Source organism: Bos indicus, chromosome 1, assembly GCF_029378745.1.
Source record: "Bos indicus isolate NIAB-ARS_2022 breed Sahiwal x Tharparkar chromosome 1, NIAB-ARS_B.indTharparkar_mat_pri_1.0, whole genome shotgun sequence".
Classification (NCBI taxonomy): Eukaryota; Metazoa; Chordata; class Mammalia; order Artiodactyla; family Bovidae; genus Bos; species Bos indicus.
Window position 1 is genome coordinate 67,325,807 of NC_091760.1, and position 17,121 is coordinate 67,342,927.

The following is a 17,121-nucleotide window of genomic DNA, read 5'->3' on the forward strand; positions in this document are numbered from 1 at the left end:
AATTAAAACCAGCTAGTCTGAGTCATTTCTTCTTCTTCTGTCTGCCATTGAGATAAAGAAGAAATACTAGCTTCAGCTTGTGTTTGAGATACTTTTTTCAGGAGGTAAACATGATTATATACGATTTAGGTGAAATGAACTTATAGTGAGGAGAACAAATGAGTTTATTTGTGACTCTTGGATAAGACACTGTTAATATCGTGCATGTGCTGCTTAATCACTCAGTTGTGTCCAACTCTTTGCAACTCTGTGGGCTGTAGCCCACCAGGTTCCTCGTCCATGGGATTTTCCAGGCCAGAATACTGGAGTGGGTTGACATTTCCTCCTCCAGGGGATCTTCCCAACCCAGGGATCAAACTGGGCTCTCCTGCATCTCCTGCATTGGCAGGCAGATTCTTTTACTACTGAACCACCAAGAGAAACCAACTGTTAACATAGCTGCCTATATATATATATACATACATACATACATATATATATACATAACATATATATATATATATATATATACATACACATAACATAGCTTAACCAGCTAGAAGCTTTCTTTCTCTGTCATGTAAAAATTCAGGAACAGCCTGAGATTCTGCTTTATGAAATCCTCAGGTCATGGCACCATCATTCCCTGGGATATGGTTCATGGTTCAAGATAGGCTCCAGCTGTCACATCCACCTCCGTGCAGCAGAACAGAGGAAGGGCGAAATGAAATAACAAAGAACAAACACCAACTCTTTCTTAAGCATAATTTCCAACTCTTTCTTAAGCATAGGGGGAGATGAAATAACAAAGAACAAACACCAACTCTTTCTCAAGCATAGTTTCGTAGTTTTCTTAAGCATAGTTAGCTGCTATAGGGTACTTCAGCTTACGTCCCATTGGCTAAAGCGTAGTCATATGGCACACATAATTATAATGTAGTTATATGACCACACATAATTATGGAGAAAGTAGTCTTTATTCTGAACAACCTTATCCAGGTAAAAACTATTTTACTGTGCCATAAAAGGAGTATAATATGAGGGATACAATTCAAAGTCCCTACCATAGATCCTACAACTGAAATGTTAGTGATTATTCAGAACTTTTGCATTCGAATTATTACAAGCTAAAGTCACAATGATGAACCCAATAGTTAATCCTCTGTGCTAGGATCACACTTGATACTTCTGTGATTGTCAATATGTAGGGGTTAGGAGGAATGAGGTGGAAATAAAAGAAAACTTTTGCAACAAAGAAGTTGGGGGTGGTGGGGCAATGGTAGTCTAGCTAAAGCAGTGGCAACAAGAATCAAGAAGGAAAAACGGAGTGGAAAGAGATGGTAGAGTCAATGGAACAATATATTTGGATGTGGGAGGTAAGGGGGAAGAAGGGTATAAAATGATTCTCAGCTTTGAAACAATTAGACCCCGGTAATTAGACTAAAAAGGGTAGTTTGGAAACCACATTAGACTCGTGGAATTAACTGCTGTAAATTGACCCAAAATCTCTACTTTATCTATTACTTGCCATAAATTTTCTGTTGAATGTACTAATGAAGTTAATAAACTTCTCCAGGTAGTTAATCTTTCACAGGAAAAATCTAACAGGTCTCAGAGACTTCCCCTAGCAAGTTATAATGTCCCCTTTCCTCATAAAGTACACCACACAGGATTTCTTAAAATTCTGAGTTCTTGAGTCATTCTTAATTCAAGCACCAGAATTTCTCACATGAGTAATCCATTTCCCCATCTAGAAAGTGGAATTGGTATTGCCCTCTTCACCATTGTGAGGTTCAAAATACTTTGGATGTTTAAAGGACCTGACATGATGCTAGTTTCTATCTTTTTCCAAAGTACTTTCCTGTATATGCATTCAATCAACAAACATTTATTCAGCAATTCCTATTTCAGACGTTGTGCTAAGTGCTGGTGAGCAAAGTTGAATGTAATCACTGGAAACAAAGTTACTATTGTGTGTGTGTGTGCGCGTGTAGTTTACCTCTGAATGTTGAAGTAGATTCTGCCCACTGGTTGAGGAGCTCCTGAGGGTAGAGAACATCCTTGTGTGCGGCACCTTTATATTTCCAGTCCTTAGCACATGTACTTATTAAATGTATGAATGAATAAATGACCAAGGACAAGAAATGAAGCCAAAAGTCTGAGAGCAGGACTGGAGACATAGAACTAGGGTGGTCATGGATGTTCAGACGTTATTGGAGACAATTCTGTGAATGTTGAGTATCTGCTGGGGTGCTCCTTCCAATGGGGGCTCAGCACCCTCTGCTAGAGTGACTACTGGAGAAGGAGGTGGGCTCCTAAGGGGCTGGGGCTGTATATGACCATGGTTAAGAGCTTGGAGTCTGAAATCAGACATTTATGCATCTAATTATAATAAAGTATGATCAGTCTTTCAAGACTGGAACTCCAAGATACAAGATATAAAAAACTGTAACAGGTGGACCTACCTAATCTGAGAGACCCTGAAGAGTCCTCTGAGTTGCTCACTGCACAACTGAGGGGTTAGTGTGGCTAGAAATCCAACCTGTGCTCCACTCCCAAGCTGGACACACATCTTGGTACAAGGCTGTGTCTGGCCCACAGGAGTTCAGTTATGGATGTCTGAAAGCTGAAAGACAAGAAGATGTTTTCCAGGCAAAGTTTAGGCCAGAGGGATCATGGTAGGGGAATGGCAGATGTGAGGTCTAAGGATTTTTAAAAAGGCCTGTACTTGAGGATATAATGGAAGTTCAGTGAGGCTGCAGTGTGGAGTTCAAAGGGAAGACTAGCAAGAGTGAGACTGGAAAGGTATTCATTACAGCTGGTGTTTCCTGTGAGTTTACTAGTTACACTGTGCTAATGGCTCTCCATGCATTATTTTATTGAGTTCAGAGGTTAAGTAACTTTTCCAAAGTCAAATGGTTGGAACTATGATTCAAAGCCAGGTGTAACTCCAGAGCCTGTGCTCCAAACCACTTGTTCCATGGCATCCAAAGACTGGCAAAGGTGGATTGCAAAGGGACAAAACCAGAGACAGGAAGACCAGTTAGGAAATAATTGCACAAATCCAGATAAGAAATGCTGGTGGACTTAAGATGGCCTTGGGAATGGGAAACAGCAGGTGCATTCCAATGACATTTAGGAAGTAGAGTCTATAGAACATGGTAACTATTTGAATGTGAAAGACAGTCATGAGAAGAGAGAGGAGGTAGTGAGGAGTCCTTATTTTGTGTCTTTGTGGATAGCATGTCATTTGTTGAGCCAGAAAACAGAGGAGAAGGAACAAGGTTGAGAGGAAGGTGAGTTTAGAATCTGTCAAGTTGGAAGCACCTGTGGGACATTGGGGTGGAGATGCCCAGCTCACAGTTACAGTGCTTGGGCCTGAGCCTGGCCTGAGCCTCAGGAGAGGCTGTGTAATCAACACGTAATTGGTGATTGGAAGTTGACCCACAGAAAGGGTGAGACAGAGTGTAAAGTGAGAAGCAGAGAGCTCCTACTAGGATAATGGTGCTAAGGCAGAAGGACCATTCCCTAGATCCAGCTGTAGAGTCTGGTAGAACATAATCAGACCCTTGATTTATCTGCATCCTTTACAAGAACTGCTCTTCAAAGGTTTATGGAGTATCATTTTACAAACCGAAACCATAGATCTGGGATGAAGAGGCCCCAAAATGGGAGGCTACCATAATAAATAAAAATAAGTGGCCTTCTCTGACATTTTTGTTTGACTTATAGTCAGATCTAAACTTAAATATGACCCACTCTATATTTTCCATAAAAACATGTATGCTGAATAAAAGAGCATTAATAATATTATAATACAAGGAACAGCTACCACTAAGCCAGTTCTAAGCATTATTCATAGGGAAGAATGAATGGATTAAAATTCAGTGGCAACATCAGTGAAGCTTTAGTTTATCAGTGGCCTCTTTAAACACAGTTCTGCTCTGAATATGGCAAGTGAAGTTTTCTGTATCTTACATGAATTGCTATAAACATGAGCCTCTAAGCAATGCCCTCCCCACCTGCCTCTCTAAATGGAAATACTGAGCCACTTCTGTTGCAGTCATCCTAACATGGGATTGAGGCTTAGTTGAATTCATTTTGCCTCTCTTTTTTTTAGAAAGTACTACACACGGTCTCTGCATGATGTGACTTCTGAAGACTCAAGAGCCACCCACTTCACTAGTCTGCAATGGAGAAGGCAGAAATGGAAAGTCAAACCCCACGGTTCCATTCTATTAATTCTGTAGACATGTGCCCCCACTGCAGGGAGTGAGTCGCACCAAGGGGGAAAGTCCTCAGGGGCCCCCAGACCACCAGCGCTTGAGTCCCTCTTCCTGGAGAGAAAGCAGAACTATGGCACTTTATAGCTGCTGTTGGATCCTCTTGGCTTTTTCTACCTGGTGCACTTCCGCCTATGGGCCTGACCAGCGAGCCCAAAAGAAAGGGGACATTATCCTCGGGGGGCTCTTTCCTATTCATTTTGGGGTTGCAGTGAAAGATCAGGATCTAAAGTCGAGGCCGGAGTCCGTGGAGTGTATCAGGTAAAGTCAGAAGTTGCTTCTTCTCTGGGTGGTTAGAAAAAAGCTGTACCAAACCCAAAATAATTTTTTCAAAGTTGGTTCTCTTTTCAAAAATGGTGATTAGTCATCATGCTGTTGCTTATTATCCCCTCCCCTCATTTTTTTAAAAGAAATTTTTCTAAAAATCAAATGTCAAAGATATTAAATAGAAAAACCCATTGGCTGTTGGAGCCTGTGCTCGGTCACTGGGTAACTGAGTCATGATTGTTCATCTGGAAGCAGTGTTGCTTAATGGAAGATTAAGTACCTAGAAAGAAATTTATTGTAGGTTTTTGCAAACCTGAGTAGTAAAACCTCCCATTGACCTTAAGTGCTCCCAATGGTCATAATTGAGGGTTGGCTGCCTCACTCTGATTTTTTTAAGGATTTTAAAGTTGAAAGAAGCTTCAGTGACTGGCATGACCCAGGCATCTTCAAAATGCAGCCCATAACATTTGGAACCACTCCTATTAGAAAGTCTTATAGAAAGCTGAAATCGCCCTGCTAACACAGAATCCATCTAACTCCCTCATGGACTCTCTCTTCAGCCATTAGAAGACAGCTAACATGCCCTCTTGAATCATTTTTTTTCCAGACCTAGTAGTCTCGGTTTTCTAAATAATTATTTCAGGGCATGATTTTCAGACCCTCACCACTCTGGATGCCCTCTGTCTAATGTTCCCTAATTTATCATGACTCCTCTTATGGCATCTAACACTGGGCACAATTCCTTCAAATAGTGTCTGACTTCTGCAGAGGACAGTAGGCTGTATATCACCACCCTTAATCTGAACATCAGAGACCGTTACTGCACCTCAAGCCTTGACCCATCTTCTGAGAGAGAAGAGCACTTTCTCTTGAAACTTATAACTTCCAGATGGGATCCAGCACTTCTCCTTTGTCTTTCTGATAGCTAGAAAATGAAAATGAAAGCTACAATTGTTCCAGCAAAACTGGTTTTCTGCTCATGTTCTAATGAGGGTTCACAAATTAGATAACATTCTCACATTTTTTTATGAGTGCAGAAAAGCTAAGTGCAGAGTTTTGATGCTGCTGCTTATAACCGTCACACAATCCATGAGGACACATATCCTCTTTGTTGTACCCTAGAGGACAGAGTTGTGCAGGTACCACATACATAGCTGAGATCACGTAAGAGCTTGCCCTGAAGTAATATGTATATATTAATTGTATTAAAGAAAGATTGGAGGAGGAAATGGCAACCCACTCCAGTATTCTTGCCTGGAAAATTCCGTGGACAGAGGAGCCTGGCAGGCTATCGTCCATGGGGTTGCAAAGAATCACACATAACTGAGCAACAGAGCACACACGTGCACACACACACACACACACACAAAGATAGGAAAATCAGTTTAGCAGTATAGATGTTTTGTGTAATGAAAAATTGTATAATATGTCTTCATAACTTTTCAGGTTTAAAAATAAACAAATGAAGGAAATATGAAGAAATATTACTAAGAGAAAATGTCACGTTAAAAGTTAGACCAGGAACTTTGGGAAGCTAACTGATACAGTGAAGTATAACAGCTTATATTTCTTTCCCCCTGCCACTGAGTTCAAGTCATGAAACCCACAATACAAAGAGAGAACCTGCGAAATCGTTAGGTTTTCTTCTCTGGGCACTGATACAGATCGAGAACACTTACCAAGTTCTCACTATGTGCTGTGTCCTGGGAGGGCAAAACCTATGTCATGGACCCTATTTCTCTTTGTTCATTTGCCTGATTTTTATTTAAAATAATGTTCTTTGAAAAGTAATGCATGCTCATTTTTAAAAATACAAAGTATAAAAGAGACCAGAAAAAGCACACGATGTTAAAACTCATCATTCTACCACCCAGAAGTAACCACTGTTTGTGAACAGCTTCCTACGCATAATATGTGTTTGCTTGTTTGTTTATGAAGATGAGATCACTCATTTCTCTTTCCCCTTCAACCTCCAGAAATGTCATAGTTTAAATTTGTGACTGCAAACCTGAAACTAGTTTTAGGTTCCTATGTGTTAAAATCCTAATCTATTTATATTTTCACTGATCCTTTTTTTTAAAATCTCTGTATTACTGTTATTAAAATACTTCATATCAGCTACTTCAAATTCTTTACTGGATGATACAGAAAAAATGATTCATTCTATTACTAACCACAGTCCTTGTTATTATTGATTCCTAACTTTGTGTGAGGCACCACACTGAGAATTTTGTGTAGTTATCTCATATTCACAGCCTCCCTCTGAGGTAGGTGTTATCCCTGTTTTACAGAGAGGACTTTGAGTCTCAGAAAAGGCAATGTCATGAAACTAGAGTTACAGAGCAGGTTCAAACCCAGCTTTGCCCGGTCTGTACTCTAAAAAAAGTTGACCAGAAAGCCTCTTGCTTTCTTCCATTTCTTCTTTCTTCCAGGTATAATTTCCGAGGATTTCGCTGGTTACAAGCTATGATATTTGCCATAGAGGAAATAAACAGCAGTCCAGCCCTTCTTCCCAACATGACCCTGGGATACAGGATATTCGACACTTGTAACACCGTCTCTAAAGCCTTGGAGGCCACCCTGAGTTTTGTGGCCCAGAACAAAATTGACTCTTTGAACCTTGATGAGTTCTGCAACTGCTCAGAGCACATCCCCTCTACCATCGCAGTGGTGGGAGCTACTGGCTCGGGCATCTCCACAGCAGTGGCCAACCTGCTGGGGCTCTTCTACATCCCCCAGGTACCCATGCTGCCTTAGATGGGGCGATGAGGGCAGGGATCAGGAACAGCAGGCTCGGAGGATGCCACACCCAGTGTTGATACAGTTTGCTGTTATATTTTCCTTTCTCTGGCATTACTTTGGCACCAAAGATCTTTTAATTATCTGTATCATGACCATTGGGGATTTCTGAGACCCCAGAGTCATCAACATCTACTAGACCTTCACAGTTCTTCCAAAATTATTTCAAACATAAAACTTTTTTTTTTAACTTTAGTGTTTATGGCCATTCTTCTGCCCTTCCTAAAAGGAGTAAGACCAAATGCTGTAAATCCCACCTTTCAAACCAAAAATATCCACCGTAAATCCTATTCCCTGAAAAGTCTCTGTCTCTCTCTCCTCTGGCTGAAAGTTTAGCTCAGAGGAAAGTAGAGCATATTTTCTCGCCGGAACTTAATCATTATCTTGCACATTCTAGAACTGGAAAATATCCTGTTTCATTCAACAAGTACTTGTACAATGTATATGAATAAGCAGTGTCTACTGTGCAAGAGCTCAGCCTAGATAGGGAAATAGATGTCTACACTTTCAGATACTAACAATTCACTGCTTTAATAAATATTTGTTCGAAGTTGCATGTTTTTTTTCACCAAAAAAAGACAGCAAACTCTAAATGCCATTTTGTGACCTGATTTTTTTCCCATTAAGTCTATAGAGCAAACCTTTTTTCGTGTTAATATTTATAGGTCTGTGACATCATTTTATAATAGTGAAAAATTGGAAACAACCTAAATGTCCGTGGATGGGAGAATCAGCCCAACTGGGTTGCATCTCTGATATCAATTTTTAAATGTAATTATAAATCACACTTTAAATTATTTTCTTCAACATCTAGTATTTAAAATTTGCAAGAGTACCTTTGCTAATTGACATTTCTAGGCTGGAAGGTTTCCATTTCCTTGGTGATAGCCATTATCCCTTTTTATATACATGGCAACTGACAAAGTCTTGTCATCATTTCCCAAATCCTTACTTCAGGGAATTAAAGGTGTTTCCCATGGGGAAACCCTGGCTCTGTAATCTTTGTGCCAAAATGATCTAACAAAGCCCGCAACAGTAAATGTGTTGGGCAAGATGCAAATATGCATCTTTATATTTGGCATATTGTGCCGTAATACTTTAAAACACAGTTAAAGCAAGTTGTCATGGTCAACAGATGTAAGATGTAATTGCCATCAAGTAAATAAAGAACATGAAGGGGAGGGTTTTAATTCACTGTGGTTTGGATGAAAGATCAAGTTAAGTTGAACTTGAATTTTAAAAGTGTTGAGGAAACCATAATGATTATCAGTCAAACCAATGTAAGTATATCTGTGGCCCCAGTTCTCTGTCATGGCTGCATGTTGGAATCACTTCAAGAGGTTTAAACATACTGATGACTAGGACTCACCCACCAGAGATCCTTGTTTAATTAACGTGAGATGCGGCCTGGGCATCAGAAGTTCTGAAAGCTCTCTAGAGGAGTTTAACACACAGCAGAACTGGGAACCACTGCCCTGCAAGGTGAGGACTGCTGCTGCTGCTAAGTCGCTTCAGTCACGTCTGACTCTGTGCAACCCTGTAGACAGCAGCCCACTAGGCTCCCCCGTCCCTGGGATTCTCCAGGCAAGAACACTGGAGTGGGTTGCCATTTCCTTCCCCAATGCATGAAAGTGAAAAGTGAAAACGAAGTCGCTCAGTCATGCCCGACTCTTAGCAACCCCATGGACTGCAGCCCACCAGGCTCCTCCGTCCACGGGATTTTCCAGGCAAGAGTACTGGAGTGGGGTGCCATTACAGAGGCCCCAGTTGTATTTCTAATGCCACTCACGCCACCAAGTGGCTGGAACAAGTGGGCTGGCTGGAAAAAAGTTGTGGTTAGAAGTTTTCTGAATCATTCATGAGACTCTTCCCTCTTACAACAAAAAAGTTTTGTGTGTTTTTAAGGGGCTTTTTGGGGGGAGGAGTGGGTAATGAAGTGGTATTTATCCCCACTTTTATAGTTTGCCTTTCTAAAAGTAGACAAATATTGTAAATGCATTCTTTAAAAGAAACATATCCATGAAGGATATGTTTGTTTGTCATTTTTAAATCTTTGAAACCCTTTTGGCCCATTTTTCAAAAGAAGATCAAGAAGTGAACAATAATGAATGAATTTACAAAAGGCCTGAATAGACTTTTCTGTCACTTGAATCTGCAAATGGAGCTCTCTAAAAACAATAGCATCTCAACAATTAATCTAACTACCTGCCTGATGAGATCTCATAGTAGAACAGGAAGGAGGTTGTTTCAGTGAAAGAAAAAAGTGTCACTTTCACATTATAATTCCCAAAATCAAAGCTCTTACCATTCCCTCATTTCTGAGAAGTTCCATTTAGTGTAAAAAATGCTTTGTCCTTCAGAAGAAATGGTCCAGTAACTTGGAACTTCCTCACTGATGAGCCAGAATACCCAAGGGTGCTGCAGATGAGCTAAGACACTAATCCTCTCTGGGTCTGGGATGGTGGGTGGGGTCTAGGGTGGTCAGAGCTGGTCACTCTCCTCCATTCACCCCACCTTGCCATAAGGTGAAAAGAAATTGGAAGCTCTGCACTAATGAATGCTTTACATGGTATTTGGATACCCCTTTAGGCAAAGATCTTTTACCACCAAAGCTCTTGGCTTTCAGTTGTTGGTGACCCACTCCCATGCTCAAATATAGAACTGGCTATGTCCTAGAAAGTGGAAATACATCAAGACAGCTTCTCCAGGGTGTTTTTCAGCCTCTCCAAGTTTTGGAGACCCGCATCAAAAGCCTGTCAAGGGACCTCCCTGGTGGTCCAGTGGCTAAGAGTCTAAGCTCCCAATGCAGGGGGCTCGGGTTTGATCCCTGATCGAGGAACTAGATCCCACATGCCAAAACTAAAGACTGAAGATCCTGTGTGCCAGTACAGCCAAATAAATAAATAAATATTTTTTTTAAAAAGTCTGTCAAGCGGCCTCGACCACCACCTGAAACTGCAGAGGAAAGGGCTCTCAGTGGTGGTTGAGCTCACTGAGAAGCCAGGACAGGAAAGGATGTTTTTCTGACTATATTTGGTCATGCGCCTCATTGGTATTGTGATGAAGGGGAATTGAGCCTAATAAACCTAAATGGCTAATTGAGCCTAAATGATAAGCACTTCTTAGAAATGACTGCAATTGTGGGTACTTTTGTCTAAAGTACTGTAGGGGTAGAGTAGGTGGGAAGATAGGGGAAGAAAGAGAGGGAATAGCTGGAGACTAGAAGAGAGAAACTAGGCAGATAAGAAAGGGAAACCCCTGGGGCTCCTCTAAAGAGCCTTAGGTTCATAATCCAAAGGGAACCTGACTCCTTCCAGAAGTGAGTCACGGACAAAGTCTTCATTATAGTAAAGGGGAAGCTAAAATATTCAAATGAGAGTGTGGACCCCACAGACAGAAGATATGTACATGGAGCTATTGTAACCAATGAAGAAGCACAGAGAAAGGAAAAATTATGGAACAGTGCATACAGGATAAGCAGATCCTATGGTTGCTGAGTTGACTTTATAGCCAGATCCTTTTTTTTTTTAATTTATTTTGTCTATGGTGGGTTTTTGTTCCTGCACACAGGTTTTCTCCAGTTGTGGTGCGTGGTTTTCTCATTATGGTGGCTTCTCTTGTTGCAGAACACTTGCTCTTGGGTGTGCAGGCTTCAGGAGTTGCATCTTCAAGAACTCTAGAGCCCGGGTTCAGTAGTTGTGGCTCAGGGGCTTAGTTGCCCCAGGCAGGGCACGTGGAATCTTTCCTAGCCGAGGATCGAACCCCTGTCCCTGCATTGGCAGGTGGATTCCCAACCACTAGACTACCTGGCAAGTTCCAGACCCATTTTGAAGGGAGCAATGTGAAGGATCACCTACTAGAAATTAGAATGCTCCTTGATAGACTGGCAGGTGCTTGAGTGCTCACACTGGAGAGGAACAGATTCTGGTTGTCCTCACGCTTTTATTCTGTCTGCAGTGGCCAGCATGGCCAGCATGTCTGATGTATTAGATCAGTGAATGCTCAAAGATTCTCCTCCACACCACCTTGTGGTCCACCTGGCACTTCCCTCACTCATTCAATCTGTATTCTCTCCAGGTCAGCTATGCCTCCTCCAGCAGACTCCTCAGCAACAAGAATCAATTCAAGTCCTTCCTCCGCACCATACCCAATGATGAACACCAGGCCACGGCCATGGCTGACATCATCGAGTACTTCCGCTGGAACTGGGTGGGCACAATTGCAGCTGACGATGACTATGGCCGGCCAGGGATCGAGAAGTTTCGAGAGGAAGCTGAGGAGAGGGACATCTGCATCGACTTCAGCGAGCTCATCTCCCAATACTCTGATGAGGAAAAGATCCAGCAGGTGGTGGAGGTGATCCAGAATTCCACCGCCAAAGTCATTGTCGTCTTCTCCAGCGGCCCAGACCTGGAACCCCTCATCAAAGAGATCGTCCGGCGCAATATCACAGGCAGGATCTGGCTGGCCAGCGAGGCCTGGGCCAGCTCTTCCCTGATTGCTATGCCCGAGTATTTCCATGTGGTCGGAGGCACCATTGGGTTTGGTTTGAAAGCTGGGCAGATCCCAGGCTTCCGGGAATTCCTGCAGAAAGTCCACCCCAGGAAGTCTGTCCACAATGGTTTTGCCAAGGAGTTTTGGGAAGAAACATTTAACTGCCACCTGCAAGAGGGTGCTAAAGGCCCATTACCGGTGGACACCTTCCTGAGAGGTCACGAAGAAGGAGGTGCCAGGTTAAGCAACAGTCCCACTGCCTTCCGACCTCTGTGCACTGGGGAGGAGAACATCAGCAGTGTCGAGACTCCTTACATGGATTATACACATTTACGGATATCCTACAACGTCTACTTAGCCGTCTACTCCATTGCTCATGCCCTACAAGATATATACACCTGCATACCTGGGAGAGGGCTCTTCACCAACGGTTCCTGCGCAGATATCAAGAAGGTTGAAGCTTGGCAGGTACCTCCTTCTCTTAGATAGCAGTTCACTGTGTAATAAGCAGAGTTGGACTGATCCAAGCAAGACAGATTAAAGTGGTTACCTCAAAAAGTCAATACCTGAATGAGGTCACTAGATGTAGCCTTGGAGTCAAATATCCTTTTCAAACATCTGGGCAACTGACTTCTGAAAACTGACAGTAATTTAATTTGATTCTCTGTTTCAAGCCTTGAGCTCAGCTATTTGTTAGGCTAGTGGTTCAAAATACCTGGAGTATGGTCCCTAAATATCTTTAAATATCCCAGGACAGATTTAGTACTGGGCGGAGTGTCTTTATAGTGCTTAAATTAAAGATATTGTTCCCTTGTAGACAACAAATATTTCTTGAGTACCTATTATATCCCATATGCTAAGGGGCATAAAACCATAAAATTAGTGTCACTATGTTCAGCCACCTCTTTTGCCTTTATATTACTCACAATATAATGTGTTGGACCCCAAGAAAGTCAACTAAGCTTAGGACACAAGTAAATCAAGGGCACAGAAGAAAAAAAAAAAAAAAAACTCTTCTTAAAAAGATGCTGGATATTTCAAAAAGAAGCCCTGAAGTAGTTATCATAAAAAATAATCCAAACTTCAGTGGAACCTCTACTCTTTAGACTTGTTTTGTATTTTTGAATTATACACAGGAGAGACATAATCTTCTTTTATTTCATAGAGCTTCTGAAGATCAGAGTCTGACCTGACATATCCCATGAAGCCATTCATGTCTTGCATATGTACTTTGATTTTTCAGTCAGACCATGTTTTACGCTCTCTTTGTATTTTCCTCTGATAGACTAAACTATCAGAGTTCATGATGAGAGGGTAGTGAGGGGAGAGTGTGGAACCCTGAATATGGGTCGAATGACTCAGCATCTAGCTTCAGCTATGGTTCTCCCTTTTACTGTCTGCATCATCTCAGGAAAGACACCGCTCTAAGTCAGTCTCTTCATCTGTAAAATGACCGTAATACCCAGCCTACTTTCCACCCAAGTTTTTTGGAAAAGGAAATGAGATGATCTATGTGAAAGCAATTAGTAAATTTTCAAACTCTGAACAGGTGGTGATTGTTTTAAGTAGGAGTCCAACATGCCTCAAATTAATCAATAAACTGGGTAAAAATTGATAATGAAAATAGCTTTACATACAGAACCCAACCACCTCAAACCCGTGGGAAAAGTTGCCAAGAAACAAAGGGTGTACATCCTATGTCCGTCACTTTAGCAATTCTCATAGAATAAGGAGTGACTGTCTAGGCTGGTAGAATGAGCCAGGAGGACCTACAGGTTCTCAGCCCTCGTGTATGAAAAGTCTCACTCAGACATCACTGTTGGCTAAATGTTATGAGGGACTGAACGTTTCCTTCCTCACATTGCACCCCACACACTGCCTGACAAAGAAAAAGGAGCTCTAATGAAGGTCAAAGATCAAAAAGACTTTAGATAAAAAATAAATAAATAAAATAAAATAAATAAAAAATAAAAACACACTTGAAAAAAAACACACTTAAAAAAAAAAAAAAAAGACTTTAGAAACCATGATATTAAGGAGTGGAGTTTCAAGAAAGAAGAATAGACCATCTTTTAGTAAATACTAGTGTCTTTCTCTCTTCCCTTTCATGTCTCCTTCTCCTTCTTCCTTTCCTTCCTGAGAAGCCTATGGGTTAAAAAAAAAAAACCCTAAAGAAAAATCCCAGGGTGGGATTGAAGGGGAAAGAGGCTTCCAGTGGGTAGTTTGACAGGTCTGCTGTTAAATGACGCTTTTCCCAGACAAGGAAGTCAAATCTGGATGTTCAAGGCTGAAACAGACATATGAGAAAAAAAAAGAATCAAGCTATAGTCAAGAGTGCGACTTTCAGTTTCATGCAGTGGAAAATTCAAACCAACTGGCTTAAACAAAACCATAAACATTATTAATATCTCACGATACTGAAAATCTCAGAAAGACTCCAAGTAAAACTAGACTCTCTCTTCATCTCTTTGTTCCTTATCCCTTGGGGTTAGCAGTTTTCCACCTCTGCAGCAGCTTCAGGCTCATAAAATCCTTACTGCTAGGTTACCCTTACTTCCCAGGATTTCTTGGAAAAGTCCTAGAAACCACACTGGTTAGACAGCTTGAGATCACAAGTCCATTCATGAAGTTAGGAATGGAGTTCTCCCAAACTACTTAGACTGAGCATAAGAGGGGAGTTGGATCCCCAAAGGGCAATCAGAATGCTATTAGCAAAAGGAGGAGGAAAGAAAAGCTAAGTGGCAAAAATAAAGAGTAGCCACTACACAGACACCTCAGCTGACCCTAGGACAGGTAAGTATATGTCCTCCTGGTTCACATGAGGTCTGGTACAATCCAGGAGAGGAGACAGGAAAATAGGGTCAGTGCTCTGGGGAGGAGCAACATGTGGGCATTGGGCAAAGTGTCCTGTGTGCTTGCTGTAAAGTCTCCTTTAAGCCTCAGGAACCCAGTGGTTGGGTGGGCGTTCTGCAATTTAAGATCTTCGCCATGTCTCGGTCTGTCAGGAGATGGACCAACAATTATTCACTCTCATTATTAACACCTGCATGGAAACATATCACCTGTACAATCTATACAGTCTAATCCTGGAATTCCACCCCCACCTTCTCTCAATTCTCTTCTAAGCCAATCTGCCTCATACCTCCCCGCAAAGCACTTACTAGTTTTGGGCATAGTACTTGTACCTGAAGAGCTGTCAATATTTGTCTCCTCTGTCATTGTCCACCATGAACTTTTAACTTTTTTTCAAAATTCTCTTTCTTCTGGAAGTCTATTCTAGTTATACCCCTCACCACCACCACACACACACACACTTTCTGACCATTCTTTCTTCTTCACTTTTACCATTTATATAGACCCAATTTAATCTTCTACAGCTCCTCAATTGACCAAAATAGATTCTTATCAACAAAACTTCTGGTTAAATAAGTGAAAGTAAAGTCGCTCAGTCATGTTCAACTCTTTGCGACCGTGTGAACTGTAGCCCACCAGGCTCCTCCGTTCATGGGATTCTCCAGGCAAGACTACTGGAGTGGGTTGCCATTTCCTTCTCCAGGGGATCTTCCCAACCCAGGGATCGAAACCAGGTCTCCCGCATTGCAGGCAGACGCTTTAACCTCTGAGCCACCAGGGAAGAGGAGCCCTAGTTAAATAAGGTCAATCACAATTTTCTTCTTTTGTTGATCTTTTCTCCCCATAAAATTTATCAGTCAAGTCATATGCCTTTAAAGTAACACTAACAGGTAACAGCACCCAGCATACAATTCCCTCCTGACCTCCACAGACACCCCCAAGGCCTCCTCTCACAACTCCTCAGCTTTCTCTTCCCTCTGACTCCTCTGCTGTTCTCTGAGCTTCATAAAAGCAGGAACTATGTCTGTATTGTTCAGCACTGGGTCTAGAACCTCTGACACCTGAATATGTGTAGAAAAAAATGAATGAATGAATAGCAATCTAGTTGATTTGACCTGACAACACAACATAGAGAGAGTCCTTTGCAGACAATTATTCAACCCAACAACCCAGCCTTGAATCAATGACTCTGGCCAGGATATTCTAGACGCTGATTGGATGAGCTTGGGTCACATTCCCAGGACAGTCTAAACTCTGATTGAATGAGCATATTAAATTTGATTTAATAATCAAATTTGAATGGAACATCATGTACATAAATAGGTAAGGAACCACCTGCTTCCTTCTTTCAGGATGATTGTGCACAAGGCACGGTTCCTGCTTTCTCCCACCTTATACCAGCCACTTACTAGTCAAAAATAGGCATGCATGGGAATTCCCTGGTGGTCCAGTGGTTAGGAGTGGATACTTTCACTGTGGGGGCCCGGGTTCAATTCCTGGTTGGGGAAATAAGATCCCATAAGCCGAGTAACACAGCCCCAATAAAGGTATGCATGATGAAAGAATGGTGGTGATAACAAGAGTCAAATGGAATTCATCTTTCTAGGAATTGCTGGTACCACTGGGGTCTGGGAGGGAGGGGATGAATTGAGGTAAGAGCCAGAGGCAGTAGAGGGGAAATAAGAAAACATGACTGAGGTTAGAGAAAGGAATTGTTCCTGGATTTCCTTACATTCAGCACAGGAAGTGGCCATGAAGCAATAGATTCTTCTTCTCTATGTGAGCTGTCCCTCGTTTTTGTGAACAGAGGGCTTCATGCAGTCCATCCCATTTTCCCTCTGTGCTAAGAAGTTATGTCATATGTACATGCTGGAAAGTCTAGTTTCTAGTCTTTGGCTTAATTCAATTGAACTTTAGAGTACATACCAAGAGGTGATTCCCATTTATGCTTATAATGAACAATAATTTGACTTTAAAATCCTTAAGAGGAAATACCCCAAAAGGCCACAAGATGGAAATATTACCACATACTAGATAATGCATGATAATACACACAATAGACGATACATAATAATACATAATAAGTGATGCATGGTCCTTCTTCTAGGATGCCTTTCTTGGCATTTAGTTTTCTTTTTGACTCTGTCAGTTTCTGTCTATATATTATCTTCTATGTTTAAGTCTTTCCTTCAGTTTTTTTTTTTCTTTTTCTTCCAACCCAAGGATTGAACCTATATCTCCTGTGTCTCCTGCATTGCAGGCAGATTCTTTACCTGCTAAGCCATCAGGGAAGCCCTCTTTCTCATATTTCTCCCCAGATAAAATAATTTAGAAGCATATTACACAGAATTATAATCTCAAGTAAAATTTGTATTTCATTTTTTAATGGAACTATTAGTTCCTTCTTTTAAAATTCTCAAAAAAAAAAAAGTGTGTCTGTGTGGGG

At 41.5% G+C, this 17,121-nt stretch overlaps 2 protein-coding genes across 11 annotated transcripts in view; one reads left to right on the forward strand and one right to left on the reverse strand.

Moving 5' to 3' along the window:
• Nucleotides 1-17,121, reverse strand: part of ILDR1 (immunoglobulin like domain containing receptor 1) — a 283,577-nt gene that overhangs the window by 233,916 nt on the left and 32,540 nt on the right. For 3 of the 8 annotated variants that reach the window (XM_070798057.1, XM_070797893.1, XM_070797854.1), the window contains exon 3: nt 2,445-2,605. The exons of the other annotated variants lie outside the window; for them this stretch is intronic. The gene's annotated coding sequence lies outside the window, so the exon portion shown is untranslated. The remainder of the gene's footprint in view (nt 1-2,444; nt 2,606-17,121) is intronic. 8 annotated transcript variants of the gene reach the window in all.
• The window catches only part of CASR (calcium sensing receptor), an 89,354-nt gene that overhangs the window by 53,022 nt on the left and 19,211 nt on the right, over nt 1-17,121 (forward strand). For all 3 annotated transcript variants that reach the window (XM_019954497.2, XM_070796898.1, XM_070796956.1), the window contains exons 2-4: nt 4,100-4,523; nt 6,962-7,268; nt 11,406-12,290. In XM_019954497.2, the coding sequence (XP_019810056.2) occupies nt 4,336-4,523; nt 6,962-7,268; nt 11,406-12,290 (1,380 nt within the window). In that variant the 5' untranslated portion in view covers nt 4,100-4,335. The remainder of the gene's footprint in view (nt 1-4,099; nt 4,524-6,961; nt 7,269-11,405; nt 12,291-17,121) is intronic.